Source organism: Stomoxys calcitrans, chromosome 3 (genome assembly GCF_963082655.1).
Source record: "Stomoxys calcitrans chromosome 3, idStoCalc2.1, whole genome shotgun sequence".
NCBI classification, from domain to species: domain Eukaryota; kingdom Metazoa; phylum Arthropoda; class Insecta; order Diptera; family Muscidae; genus Stomoxys; species Stomoxys calcitrans.
Window position 1 is genome coordinate 50,179,040 of NC_081554.1, and position 15,192 is coordinate 50,194,231.

At 36.2% G+C, this 15,192-nt stretch overlaps 2 protein-coding genes across 2 annotated transcripts in view; one reads left to right on the forward strand and one right to left on the reverse strand.

Annotated features, from left to right (window-relative positions):
• Positions 1-15,192, reverse strand: part of LOC106081212 (uncharacterized) — a 44,228-nt gene that overhangs the window by 17,861 nt on the left and 11,175 nt on the right. The window lies entirely within an intron of this gene.
• Positions 498-9,288, forward strand: LOC106081214 (uncharacterized). The gene is made up of 3 exons (XM_013243024.2): positions 498-1,138; positions 8,710-8,837; positions 9,014-9,288. Exons 1-3 carry the CDS (start codon positions 1,028-1,030, stop codon positions 9,090-9,092), a joined length of 318 nt encoding a protein of 105 aa, XP_013098478.1. The 5' UTR covers positions 498-1,027; the 3' UTR covers positions 9,093-9,288.

Consider the following 15,192-nt stretch of genomic DNA (forward strand, 5'->3'; position numbering starts at 1 on the left):
ATTGTTGTAGAAAATATCGTCGAAATTTGATTTCATATGAAATCTGATTCCACACGAAACTTGATTTCTTAAGAAATTTCGTTTAAATATAATTACATACGAAATTTCGTCGAAAACTGATCTGCATTAACATTTCGTTGAAATATGATTTTCATAGAATATTTTGATTTTTATAGAAAATTTCGCCGAAATTTTGATTTTTATAGAAAATTTCGCCGAAATTTTGATTTTCATAGATAATTTCGTCGAAATTTGATTCTCATAGAAAAATTCGTCGAAATTTGATTTTCATAGAAAATTTCGTCGAAATTTGATTTGCATAGAAAATTTCGTCGAAGCTTGGTTTTCATAGAAAATTTCGTCAACATTTGATTTCATAGAAAATTTCGTCAAAATTTGATTTTCAAAGAAAATTTCGTCAAAATTTGACTTCGTCAAAATTATATTTTTTTCTAAAAATTTGGTCGAATTATTTTGTTTTTCATACAAAATTTCGTGGTTATTTGGTTTTCATAGAAAATTTTGATTTTTAAAGGGAATTAAGCAAAATTTTATTTTCAGATATAAAAAATAAGGCCTCCTCCAGCCCAGGGCCTTACTTAAACCACTAAAGTCACATTAAAGCGATAACGCCAGCATGTTGCGTCTGCTGGAGGAGATATGGAGAAAATAGCACTGCTGTGTTGTGAGGAATCCCGAGTCTTTTGGCTGCTACTGTTAGCAATTTTTGGGCCAATATAAAATCATCTGCTCTGAAACACTCTCCGGTCAATCGAAAAACCGAGACTGAACCGAACGCTACTGAGGGAGGATTTGCAAATGAGTGCGTGTGTTATATCAAATTTAGCAAAAACATAAAGAAAAACACTTCCGCGTGTAAACAAACACGAAAAAAAGCCGCACCAATTTGTGTGTGTGTGTATGTTTAAAGAATAAACGTGCTTCGAGTGACAAGAAAGGAATACAAAATTATCAATTGATTACCTACGCTTTCGAATACAAACAAAAAATCAAATCAATTTCAAAAATGTGCTCAAAACTTTTTAAAATTTTAATATCAATGGTGATATTTTTAGGCGCTTGGCTTATTGTTATGCCTGCTGTCGGCCATTGTGGCCCAGTGCCAAAAGTCAATGAGGTAAGCCAAGAAGGATATGTGGCGACGAAGACGTCGACAATGTCCTTTTTGAAAGCGAGCACCGATATAATGGATTATGACAGACTTCAGGACGCACAAGCAAGAAGAAAAAAAATTATGAATGATGTGAATGAAAAAGTTTGTTGCAATGCCATCGAAATTTAGTATAAAATTAAATATCGACAAAAATTAAAAATTGATAAGAAAAGTCAAAGGAATTTTGGAGTAAAACAACTTGAATGTTAAACAAAAAGCAAATCGGCCAAAAATTAAAATTATACGAAGGTTAATTCAATATCAAATCAAGGCGAAAATTTAAAATAAAAATTTTCTATGAAAATCAAATATCGACAAAATGTTCACTGAAACTCAAATTTCGACGAAACTTTCAAGGAAAATCAAATTTTAACGAAACTTTCAATGAATATCAACAAAATTTGTCAAGTAAATAAAATTTCAACAAAATTTTCCAAGAAAATCAAATTTCAACGAAATTTTTCAAGAAAATAAAATTTTAACGAAATTTTCCAAAAAAATCAAATTTCAACAAAATTTTTTTGAAAATCAAATTTTGATGAAATTTTCTATGAAAATCAAATTTCGACCAAACTTTTAATTAAAATCAAATTTTGACAAAGTTTTCTACAAAAATTAAATTTCGACGAAATTTTCTTCGAAAATCTAATTTTGACGAAACTTTCTTCGGAAATCAAGTTTTGGCAAATCTTAAAATCAAATGCTGAAAATTAAATTAAGACGATATTTTCTATGAAAATCAATTTGCGACGAAATCTTATATACACTCAGAGAAATTTGTCAGTAAGAACAGCAAAAATGCTAGTAAAAACAGCAAAAGTGCTAGTAAAAACAGCAAAAATTCTAGTAAACAACAAAAATGCTAGTAAAAACAGCAAAAATGTTTGCTGAAATGGGAAATCAGCAATTTTTTCCGAAAACAGCAAACATTTTCTGCTGTTTTCAAATGATAAAAAGTTAAAAAAAGCTCAAAAATTTAATAAATTTTTCAAAAAAGTGTATATTTCTTTTTATCTTTCAATGTTACAAGCGTATAATTTAAATTTTTTTCCAATTTTTTATGATTTGCTAACTTTTGAACGAATTTCAAAAAATTAACCCCCAAAATTGGCAAATTTATTTTATTAATATATAGCAAATGCCACAATTGTTGTTTAGAAGTTCAAAATATTTGTTTGGATTCATTCAAGAATTTTAAATTTTAATTTAATATCAGCAGTCTAATTTTTGATATCAACAGACTAATTTCTTTGGGTGTACGCAAATCAAATTGTGTTTTTTGTGTGTTCCGTATAGACTCAAAAACGGATGAAGCGAGTTTCTTGAAATCTTGAAAATAGGTCACTTAATTTTTTTGATATCTAAAAGAAATGTTGTCAATCCAATGAGTGAATTGAAGCGGGCTTGTCTGTATAGTCATGAGCTTTAACATAGTCCCAACAAAAATAGTCTAAAAGCGTTAAATCGCACGATCTAGGCGGCCAAATGACCGGTCCCGAACGAGAAATAAAATGTTCATCCAACTCGCCTCTTAATAAATCCATTGTTACGTGTGCTGTGTGGCATGTGGCAACGTCTTGTTAAAACCACATGTCATGCAAGTCAAGCTCTTGCATTTTGGGCTAAAAAAGGTTGGATATCATCAAAGATAAATTACGATTCGCATCATCTTTGAAGAAGTACGGTCCAATGATGCCAACAGCCCATAAACCGCATCAAATTGTGACTTTTTCTAGATGCATTGGTAGCTCTTGCAATGTTTCTGGCTAATCTTCACTCCAAAATAGACAATTCTGCTCATTTACGTACCCATTGATCCAAAAATTAGCTTCGTCGCTCAACGAAAAAAGCGCGCGATGAACTTTCTTAACAGAGCACTCACTTTGATAATACAATTCAATAATTTGCAAGCGTTGTTTGTAAGAAGATTCATGGTTAAATTATAGACCAAACTGAAGATATTTGACAGTGAAACAAAACACGATATATGTATATGATATATGTAGCTGCCATATAAACAGATCTCGGTTTTTGACTTCGGATTAGAACCTCTAGAGCGTGTAATTTTTATCCGATTTGGCTAAAATTTGGCATGAGGTATTTTGTTCTGACTCATAAAAATTGCGCCAAGAATAGTCCAAATCGGTAACCCATAACCCTATAAAGCTGCCATATAAACCGGTCTTGGATCTTGACTTCTTGAGCCTCTAGAGGGCGCAATTCTCATTCGATTTAGCTGTAATTTGGCATGAGGTATTTTCTTTTAACTTACAACAACTTTGACAAGAAGTGTATAAATCTGTTCATTGCCTGCTATAGCTGCCATATAAATTGATCTTCGTATATGACTTCATGAGCCTCTAGAAGTCTCAATTACCAACCAATTTGGCTGAAATTTTGCACGCAATGTTTTATTGTGGCTTCCAACAGCCGTGCCAAGCATATTCCAAACAGGTGTATAACCTGATACAGCTCCCATATATATACTAAATTTCCCATGAACTATCCATTAAAGAACGGAGGATATTTTGCTCATATCAATGAGTGCAGTCCGATTAAAGCTTAAACCCAATGATAATGGAGACCCCTATTCCATTTTGATTTCACTTTGATTTACGTCAAGTTTTATTTGTATCTCGCCTTTAGAAAATGTTGGGAACAATGGATTTAACCTAGTTAAAAATAGCAAAGATCATAAATTTATATTTCCAATAGTAAAAAATGCAAATATAGATCAGAGGTGAAAAACTTACATTGTAGAACATGACTGAATGACGAAAGTAACAAGTCTAATGGTGACAACATTGAAGTTAACAATAGACGTCGAATACAAAGGATTCTATATTTGTTTCTCAAATATTAGGTGGTTTATTCACCTTAGGGTGGAGTGATTTAGATATTGTGAGATTTAACACTATTTCCACTTAGGATGAATCTACGAACGTCTAATCAAGGAACAACCAGGGGACTCGTAACAATAAGAGCTGTTATTTAGGTTGTAGTTTAATGGCAAAGATGCTTCTTCTTAACACATTCCTTCCCATGTTACTTACTCCGTCCTTCTTAAGGCCATCTATTTACCGTGAAAGGCAAGTATTAGCCCGGCAATGTCACTCAATGTTAGAAAGATAGAAACTTAAAATTTGGAGACCAGGCCTCACGGATGCAAAAAAAGAAATGATATCAGGCATGGAAGTCGCCGCCTTTTCCCGCTGGGTATATCCAAATGTGGTCTGATGTAGATCATACTTGGTTCTTATATCGAGTGCCCGTGTGCAGCTTACTGTTCTAAATTTCAAAGAAATCGAGCGATAAATGCGGCTTATGTAAGCTGAATCCACAGATCGGTATATATAGCTGTATCCAAATTTGGTCCGATTTGAACCATACTCCGTTCAAATATTGGGTGTACGACTGCAACTCACTATTTCAAATTTCAGAAAATTCGGGAAATAAATGCGGTTTCATGGATTTAAAGCCCTGAATTCGCAGATCTAAATTTCAAAGAAATCTGGCAATTTATAAGCTTTAGACCTTGAATCCACAGATCGGTCTATATGGCAGCTACATCGTGGTCTCTAGTACAACTCACTGTTCCAAGCTTCAGCCAAATCGGATAATATTTTGGCTTCTACAGCCATATCGGTTGAAAGATATATGTTCTTTTTTTTCATCGTAACCACACTCAGGTGGTTAAAGTTAAGGATTGGAGGGGGGAAAGCGGTATTAATAAATATTGATATTCATCTTATATCTCTGAACGTCGATGCTGGTGGGAAAGACATTCGCCAGAAGTCGATTCCTCATACGAATGGTTCGGGCGAAAAAAGAATTTTATCGATAATGCATGGTTAGGTCAACTGGCCAATCAATTACAAACGGTTGTGACTTCTTGGCAAGTCCTGTATTCCTGGTGAATATCCAAAAGTCAGGAAAAAGAAGCCGGATATCTCAAGAACACACGCCATAAAAATAACGATAGACAGTACAACGTTACCGATATTCCGACGATATTCAAGAGAAGTAATAGAGTTGGATACCCTGCTGTCCCTAAGTAGTCCCCTGCTGTGGATGAGAGTTATATTCCATCCTCGGCTTGATGTAGGTAGTATAGATATTAAGAAGATCAGTAGAGGTGAAATACTTCTTGCACCGCTTAAGAAAGCCCAAACACTTGAGTGCTTCTTTCTACACTCCGAATACGTGTTTTGACCAACACATATCACAATATTTTTTTTTTCCTCTCCCCATTCAATCTGTATTGGAGGATTTTATTCGAGGGAAAAATTAATTCCTTAGGAGTTTATTTTGGGCTTTTGGGGAGTTTTCAGAATTGGGCTGTTAGATATGATATTGTAATGCAAATCTAAATTTATGCACTTTTGTTCAAAATCTTAAATTAAGATCCTTATTAGTTTTAATTAGAAAAAGTCGTAGAAAAAGTTTAAGGTGAAGTTGTGATTGACATACCAGTATAAGTTGATATGACACAAGTTGCTTAAAGCGTTGTTGGGAAATCAACCTTTGCTCCCCTTTATTAAAATCGTCTGAGTTTTGTTATTTTGGGTCAATAGAACAGCCTACACATGCCTTTTCTTTGAATCAGAAGTATCAAGTATGTATAGTAAACATCCAATAAAGACAAATACCACATTTGTCTTCTGGAATGTTATTGTGTTGAAAAAGCGCCGTCATATAAAAATAGAACTCCTAACTTATGAGGTTACTATTTTTACCGTCTAAGTTTCATACTATACGACAATAAGTCTTTGTTAATCAATTTAAGAAGCAATATAAAAAAATTACACACGAAGCAAAATGCAGATAGCGGCAAAAGGAAAAGATTGTGGGTTGGGTCAAATTAACAAAAATAAAATCAGTAAGGAAAGGCAAAAGTCAACAACAATAATCAATTTTAAGGACTTCGGCGGATGTTTTCAGACGGGCTACTAAACAATCCGTATCAAATTCGAGCAAGTATGTCCAAACTGTAATACTACGGTTGGCAACATTATTGCAAGATTGGTCAATTAATGCGCTTGCAGTGGCTCTAGAAGTGAAAATCGGCCGATATACATATATGGCAGCTATATCTAAATATGAACCGATTTCTATAAAATTCACCAGTAATGACGAGAGTCATAAGATTATCCTTCCTGCCAAATTTCGAGAGAATCGGTAAACAAATGAGCACTTTATTGCAATATTTATCAAAACCTGACGAACATATATGGGAGCCGTATCTAAATCGGAACCGGTTTCGACCAAACTGATATTGTGGTAGTCGTCGAGCAAAGCGTTGTACAAAATTTTGGCAAGATTGGTCAATAAAAGCGCTTGCAGTGGCTCTAAAAGTGAAAATCGGGCGATATACATATATGGCAGCTATATCTTAATCTAAACCGATTTCAATGAAATTCACCAATAATGTCGAGAGTCACAAGAAAATCCTCTCTGCTAAATTTCGATAGAATCGGTTAACAAATGACCACATTATTGCAATAGTAGTCCAAATCGGACGAACATATATATGGCAGCAATATCCAAATCTGAACCGACTTTTTCCAATTTCAATAAGGTCTATCCCTAGGCCGAGAAACATGTCTATACCAAATTTTAAGACGATCCGACGAAAATTGCCACCTGTACTTTATACATAAATTAACAAGGACAGACGGACAAAACTAAATCAAATCAGAAAGTGATTCTGAGTCGATTGGTATACTTATCAATGGGTCTCCTTCTGGGTGTTGCAAATAAATGGACTTATTTATAATACCCTGTACCGCAATGGTCGTGTAGGATATAAATGTATTTGTCTTAACTTTTTTAAAAAGGTTTTCATTTTGCTTTCTTTGCGAAATAGAAGCAAAATCAAAGCCTAATTGGTTTAAGCTGTACAAAGAAATCCTACAATATAAACAAGTAAAGGGTGATTTTTTAGCTATTATCTTTTGGCACACGATGTGTCAAAGTAGAATATTTCTGTCGTACGGGGCAATGTGACCGAGTCGTAGTCCTTCTGAAATCGCCCAATCAATTGAGGAGTAATTCAATGTCATATCGGGGCATTAGTCTATTCCCCGTGTCTGCATAAGTATTGGAGAGGATAATTGTGACAAGATTTAGGGAAGGTTACGAGGGGGGTACTTCTCCGTAAAAGTTCGGCTTTCGTGAGGAAAAGAGAACTGTAGATGTCTGTATCCAGAGGCCACCGTAACGCAGAGGTATGCAGGTCCCCCTATGACGCTGAACGCCTGGGCTCGAATCATGGCAGGGACATCAGAAAATTTTTCAGTGGTGGTTATCCCCTCCTAATGCTGGCGACATTTGTCAGGTACTTTGCCATGTAAAAACTTCTCCCCAAAGAGGTGTCGCTCTGCGGCACGCCGTTCGGACTCGGCTATGAAAAGGAGATCCCTTATCATTGAGCTTAAAATTGAATCGGACAGCACTCATTGATTTGTGAGAATTTGGCTTCTGTTCCTTAATGGAATGTTCATGGGCAGAGTTGCAGATGTCTGTATCCATGTACAGAACTGTGTGAGCGGTTCGAATGCCAAATAAGTCCTTGGCTTATTTGTCGATTTCAAAAGCACGTTTCATTACCTTTCATGGCCTAGTGTACTCACGAGATTAAGCGAAATACATTGCAGAGAACCTACTCTCTGGCGTAATTACTTCTGTGATAGAAGAGAATGCATGGTTGGTGCTTGCGCTTAACATGGCCTGGCACCCGGCCTGCCCATGTTGTTGCTGTAGCATTTAGTCTTCATTATTTTCGTTGGCTTGTGGTTGTGTTCGATCAGCCATGAGGGTGGCCGCGTTTGTTGAACATGTTGAGTCCCTTGTTGGAGCTGATATGTGTTGCGAAGTCTGTGATGGCTGACGTGTCTTGTATGCTGTCTATAGGTCAGTTTTGGGCGATTTCCTTTTTATACCCTCCACCATAGGATTGGTGCGGTTTATGGGCTGATGGCATCATTGGACCGTACTTCTTCAAAGATGATGCGAATCGTAACGTAACTGTGAATGGTGAGCGCTACCGAGAGATGATATCCAACTCGTTTTTTGGACAAAATGCAAGAGCTTGACTTGACATGACAAGTGGTTTCAACTACCAGCACAGAGGTACCAATGCATCCATCCACAGTTTGGTGCGGTTTATGGGCTGGTGTCATCATTGGACCGTACTTCTTCAAAGATGATGCGAATTGTAACGTAACTGTGGATGATGAGCGCTACCGTGAGATGATATCCAATTCTTTTTTTGCTCAAAATGCAAGAGCTTGACTTACATGACATGTGGTTTCAACAAGGCGGTGCCACTTGCCACACAGCAATGTCTATACAGACAAGCTCTCATTTTGGGTGTTTTTTCTTAATTTTCTAAAGTCAATTAATTCACTTTTAGCAGAAATTCTGCTAATGGCTAGCATAGTTAACTATTAACTAAAATGGCTTTATTGTATAAACTTTAACTACATGGCCCACAAATAATTTTTGCTTTTTCAAATTTTCTCTTCTATTTCCAGCACGAAATGATAATGCCCAAAGTTCCACAATGGCATTGCTTGCGCTATTTCAAACATGATGTTTTAATGATGCGTCGTTGTCGTCATTTAAGAGTACCAACTGCACCACGTCTGGGTGATGTGAAAAAGTGAGCTCTAATATACAAACAAACAAAAAATATGGTAACTAACTACTCAATGATTTTCTAAATTTTAACCAAACCAATTAATTGACACAACAACAAATTAATTGTATTTATCATCGTAACATTATATATTTTTGAAAAATGTTATAACATGTCTTTTCGTTTTGCTCTTTTTCCAGACTTAGCCAAAGTTCAAATTATAATTTTGTTAAAACGACTGATGGCAAAACAGCGACTGCTAATACCAAAAATAGTTGATTAATTTTCATCATGATACGAAGATGTTGCCAGAGAAAATGGTGGATTTGAGGTTAAGAAAAAACTATAACGAAACGTTATAGACTATAATAAAAAACAATGCTATATGACGTTAAAAAGAATCGTCCTTTATATTAAGTACAATAATTATTTTGTAAAATCACTGCACACATATAAAACGAGCCAAGTATTCATTCATTGATGTATACATACATATATATGTAATTTATTTTTAAAATTAAAAAAAAAATGCCTTTAATGCCTTTGTACTTCATAGCTTTAAGCGGTCATATTCTAGCAAATAAGATTTAATTTATTTGATATTTCCAAAAATATAATAAAAAAAATAATACGCCTTGATAAATGTAACCCCAAAAATAAATTATAAATTTGGTTTTTGTGTTTGCTGCTGTGCTGGTTGTTGAATTTATATGGTAAACTAGCTGGACAGGGCCCGCTCTGCTGCGCCTTCTTTTACTTTATATGGAAGAAAATTGTCCTTTGAATATTTACAGAAACGTGGTATCGTAAGTGTCCTACTCCCAAATATCTTTCATTTGACCCCCAAGATCGGTAAATATGCATGTCCAATTTAGGGATGTTTTCTAGGGAGAGGTGGTCTCCCAGACACTTAGTCCTGAAAAAATATTAGCAACGTGCTCTACCTGTTGAGATTCCATTGCAGGGCAGCATCTTGCTCTACCTTCAACACCCATTTTTTTAAACCCCATATTGCCATTGGTCTAAGGGGAGTTTATGGGATGAGGCGTCCCCCAAGCACTTGGCCCCAAAATGGTTTATTAAATTAGTTTTCAAATCTTAAATACCTTTCATTTGAGCCACACATATAACCATGATCGGTAAATTCGTATTATATTTCCAAATACCTTTATTTGGCCCCATATTGCGATGGTCAGTAAATAATTGCTGTTTGTGGGGTGTTTTTGGGGAAAGGGTAGACACCAAGAAAATTGGTTGGATATCAGATACGTTTTCTATTCTAAAATACCTTTCATTTGAGTCCCATATTGTCGTGATTGGTCAATATATATATTTAGTAGGTTTTGGGGTTGGGGCCCCCCTAAGTACTCCATCCGAAATTTGAACACCAAATTTTTGAACATAAAACACAAAATTTGGCTTAAATCGCACAACCAACCACCGAGATCTGGCGCTTCTAAAAATTAGGGTAAGGGAAGGGGAGTTACAATAAATGTGCTTGCAGTGGCTCTAGAAGTGAAAATCGGGTAAAATATATATATGGGAGCTATATCTATATCTGAACCGATTTCTATGAAATGCACCATCAATGTGGAGAGCCATAAGGAAATACTTCCCGCCAAATTTCTAGTGAATCGCTTAGCAAATGACTACAAAAATGCTATATAAGTCCAAATCGGAGGAAAATATATATCGGAGCTATATCTAAATCTGTGGCTTAAGAAGTGAAAAACGTGAACATTTTTTACAATTCCTACATTTTGGTACCAATAATGGTACCATATGGTACTTTCTGTGCAAATGGAGTTAGAGACCTGAAATTTGGCATGAAGGTAAAACTTAGAAATATATGATGGGCGGCTAAATTATTTTTTTACAAATCGAACATTTTCGTACCAAAATTCATCCATTTGGTACTTTCTTCATAGATGGAGCTAGAGGTCCGAAATTCGGTAGGTAGGTTCAACTAAGAAATAGAAATAGAGTTCCCTCCTATCTGTCATATCAAGCCTCCACAGTAGTAAAGACCGGCGAGTGGACTATGTGCCTGTAGAGAGTCCAGATAGAACAAAAGGTGTTCACCATAATCCTATGCTAACAGGGCAATGGCACAATTAGTGCACAACCGTCTATAACTTCTCATCCTCACAACCTCTGAGTAGTCCGCCTCTTTGTGTGGCCAATGCGATGCGAAAATCCTGACATTGCAATGTCGAGTCAGGACCCATATCTGTCGTGAGAGTGCCAATTCTACCCCATCTAAGACAGGTCCCCTGAACACAACAAGTTTTGTCCTTCTTTTTTCTTTCTGTCGTTTATACCAAGCCCATTAGCTCGACGCATATATGCAACCTGAAACATTTTTGTAATAGTGTAAGGCTGAATTTCTCGTAGATATATAAAGTTTGTGTTCGTATGGAATGCTCCATTGGGAATAGCTGCAACGACAGTCGCTGACAATCAGCGATATAGAGCGGAGAGTCTCAGTGAGAGGCCGCGCTGCGCCGGCTCTTGCACAAACACTGAGTGCCTATGATGCTCGATATGAAAAGGCGAGTTATTGGCGCCTTTAAATAACCAATGACCATCCTGTTGCCGCGGAGATCGGACCGGAACGAACTTGCTCACCCACAGGAGCTTGACTAGAATCGCCACCTCCACATGCAAATGTGGCTACAACAACAACTGAACAAATCCGCGTGTTTTGTGGGAGTTGCCAAATTTTATGATGATCAGTTGATAAATGTGCTTGCAAAGGTTCTAGAGGTTAAAATCGGGCGTTACAATTATATGGAAACTATATCTAAATCTGAACCGATTTCTGTAAAAATCACCAGTAATTTCGAGAGTCATAAGATAAATGTTCACGCAAAATTTCGTGAGAATCGCTTGACAAATGATGAAATTATTGAGGTATTAGTCCAAATCGGACGAACATATATATATATGGGAGCTATATCCAAATCTGAAGCGATTTCAATGAAATTCACCAGTAATGTCGAGAGTTGTAAGAGATATCTTCACGCAAAATTTCGTGAGAATCGCTTGACAAATGATGATATTGTTGAGATATTAGTCCAAATCGGACGAACATATATATATGGGAGCTATATCCAAATCTGAACCGATTTCTTCGAATTTCAATAGACTTCGTTAGTCTAGGCCAAAAGAAGATGCCTGTACTTAATTTGGATACCACCGTGGCGCAGAGGTTTGCATGTCCGCCTATGACGCCGAACGCATGGGTTCAAATTTGAGGCGTACACGTGAGTCGTGACTTGTCGTGTGAATCACGCGTGAGTCACGTGATTCGTGAGTGAGATCCAAATCCAATCACGTGATCGTACGTAACCGTGATTGAATTAAAATTATTCGTGAGTGAGTGAAATCATGCTCACGGCACTTATCGCGACTCACAAGAAAATCACGACTCACGAGACACTCACGAGGCTCTAACCAGACGCTCGCGAGGCACTCACGAGAAAATCACGAACAAAGTTTAAATTTTTTGCATGTTCTCAAATCATACGATAATTTAAACTACGAATCTGTTTACAGATGCATAAAAATGAAAAGAACAAGTAATTGGTTATGCAGGGCTGATACGTTTTGTACATTTATTTTCGTACGTTCAATTGCGGTATGATTTGAGACGCATGAAAAAAAAATATTTTTCGCTTCATGGAAAAATATTTCTTTAACCAAGACTGATGAGTTTTTTGTGAGTTGTGATTTTCTCGTGAGTCTTGAATGCCTCGTGAGTGTTACGTCAGTCGTGAGTGTCTCATGAGTCGTGATTTTCTCGTGAGTCCTGAGTGCCTCGTGAGTGTCGGGTGAGTCGTGCGTGAGTAAAATTTTCGTTTCGTCTGCGTGGATGGAAAATTACTCACGCGCACATCTCTAGTTCAAATTCCGTGGATGGAAAATTACTCACGCGCACATCTCTAGTTCAAATTCCGGCGTGAAAATCAGAAAATTTTACAGCGGTGGTTATCCGTTTACTAATGCTGTCTACATTTGTGAGATATGCTGCCATGTTAAAACTTCTCTACCAAGTGGAGTCACTATGCGGCACACCGTTCAGGGTGTTCTTAAACATTCTTTCTCAATTGTTCCCATGCGGGACCTTGCCAAAAGTCAGGATGGAACCGAAGTCCTACACTTACACTGACCGGGTCAATCCGTTACCGGCTTCTCCGTTACCGGTTATCCGCTTACTAATGCTGTTTACATTTGTGAGATATGCTGCCATGTTAAAACTTCTCTACCAAGTGGTGTCACTAAGCGGCACCCCGTTCAGGGTGTTCTTAAACATTCTTTCACAATTGTTCCCATACGGAACCTTGCCAAAAGTCAGGATGGAACCGAAGTCCTACACTTGCACTGACCGGGTCAATCCGTTACCAGCTTCTCTGGGATTTTTGCAACCGACTGTAATGGGATTATACTGGGGTGTCCTGACTCCCGTGGTACTAGAATGATGACCACACACTAGAAACTGCTTCCAGTTGAACACCAAACGGTTTTGAAATGGTCACCAGTATCCCCTGTTCCTAGATGGAATGTTCATCGGAAATTTTCAAAATTCAAATTTCCATTAAGGAACAGAGGCAAATTTCTCACATGAGTGTTGTCCGATTCAAGTTTAAGCTCAATGTTAAGGGGCCTCCTTTTTATAGCCGAGTCCAAACGGCATGCCGCAGTGCAACACCTCTTTGTGGAGAAATTTTAACATGGGAAATTTAGTATTAGTACTACATTTGAAGACGATGGGATAAAAATTGTGACGGGTACTTTGTGCACAAATTAACATGGCAGACAGACAGACGGACGCACTATGGGCCAATGACAGGCTTTCCAGGAAAAAAGTCAATTCTTCAAGTGAAGAATTTGAACAAAATAATAACGGAATTCTTTTGTCAAGACTCTGAAACACTAAAAAATAAAAAACAAACCAATCTGGTAACACTTCACAACGGTATACTGAGCTGTCAAAGGTGACCTAGTTTCTTAGGCACCTTTTTCTGGCATTCAATTTAAATAAACTGTGAAAGTATTTTAGGCGCCAAACAGTAAATATAAATATTTCAATTATTGTTTTAAAATGGAAAACCCTTGTATAGGTATGTAAAATCAGATAGTATTATCAAGTAATAAAAATGTTCTATGTGATAAATATATTTTTGAGTTAACATGTATTATCTTTTTTTGGTGTAGTTTGTTTTGTTGTCCGTATCGGTATCGGTTTGGAGTAGAACATTCGGTATCGGGATATATCCGCGAGAAAATAAATATGTGGTGAAAGGTATTAATGTGTACTTTCATTTTGTGAAAAAATTATTATAGCCCATCCGCGGCTTCTCATAAAAATTTGATGTCAGATGGCATAAAACTTAAAAATTTAGATATTGGGTTGCCCAAAAAGTAATTGCGGATTTTTCATATAGTCGGCGATGACAAATTTTTTCACAGCTTGTGACTCTGTAATTGCATTCTTTCTTCTGTCAGTTATCAGCTGTTACTTTTAGCTTGCTTTAGAAAAAAAGTGTAAAAAAAGTATATTTGATTAAAGTTCATTCTAAGTTTTATTAAAAATGCATTTTCTTTCTTTTAAAAAATCCGCAATTACTTTTTGGGCAACCCAATATTTCTATTTTTTGGTTGGAGAATAATCCGAAACCCATTAATGTAATCAATTGAATTTCCACGAAATTTAATATAATTATCGGCGACAACCAAATGACAGCAATAAAAAAGCGATTTAATAATTTGTGTGCGCAATTTAAAAGAAAGTGGCTTAAAAATTACAAGAAAAAAGTGGTTCCTAAAAAACGAAAGAGTGTGGTTATCTACTGAGACTACTGAGATATCGTAAGGAAAAAAAGTTGTCTATATGTTGTTTATAGAGTGGGAAATGAGCAACAATAGAGGAAGATTGCTTCGAAAGTGTCGTCGGAACATGGGCATAATACCCAGCTTTTGATTCATGCTGCTTTTGTTGCTTAATATATATATACAATAGATATACATAGGAGCTATATCTAAATCTGGACCGATTTTGATAAAAACATATTGTACACATATTGGGAGGTATTGGGTTGCCCAAAAAGTAATTGCGGCGTTGACAATTTTTTTCACAGCTTGTGACTATGTAACTGCATTCTTCCTTCTGTCAGTTATCAGCTGTTACTTTTAGCTTGCCTTAGAAAAAAAGTGTAAAAAAAGTATATTTGATTAAAGTTCATTTTAAGTTTTATTAAAAATGCATTTACTTTCTTTTAAAAAATCCGCAATTACTTTTTGGGCATCCCAATATATATAACAATTTTTAACTTTGATGCCCTAAAACACAAACTCACGTCTGGTAACACAGAATGAC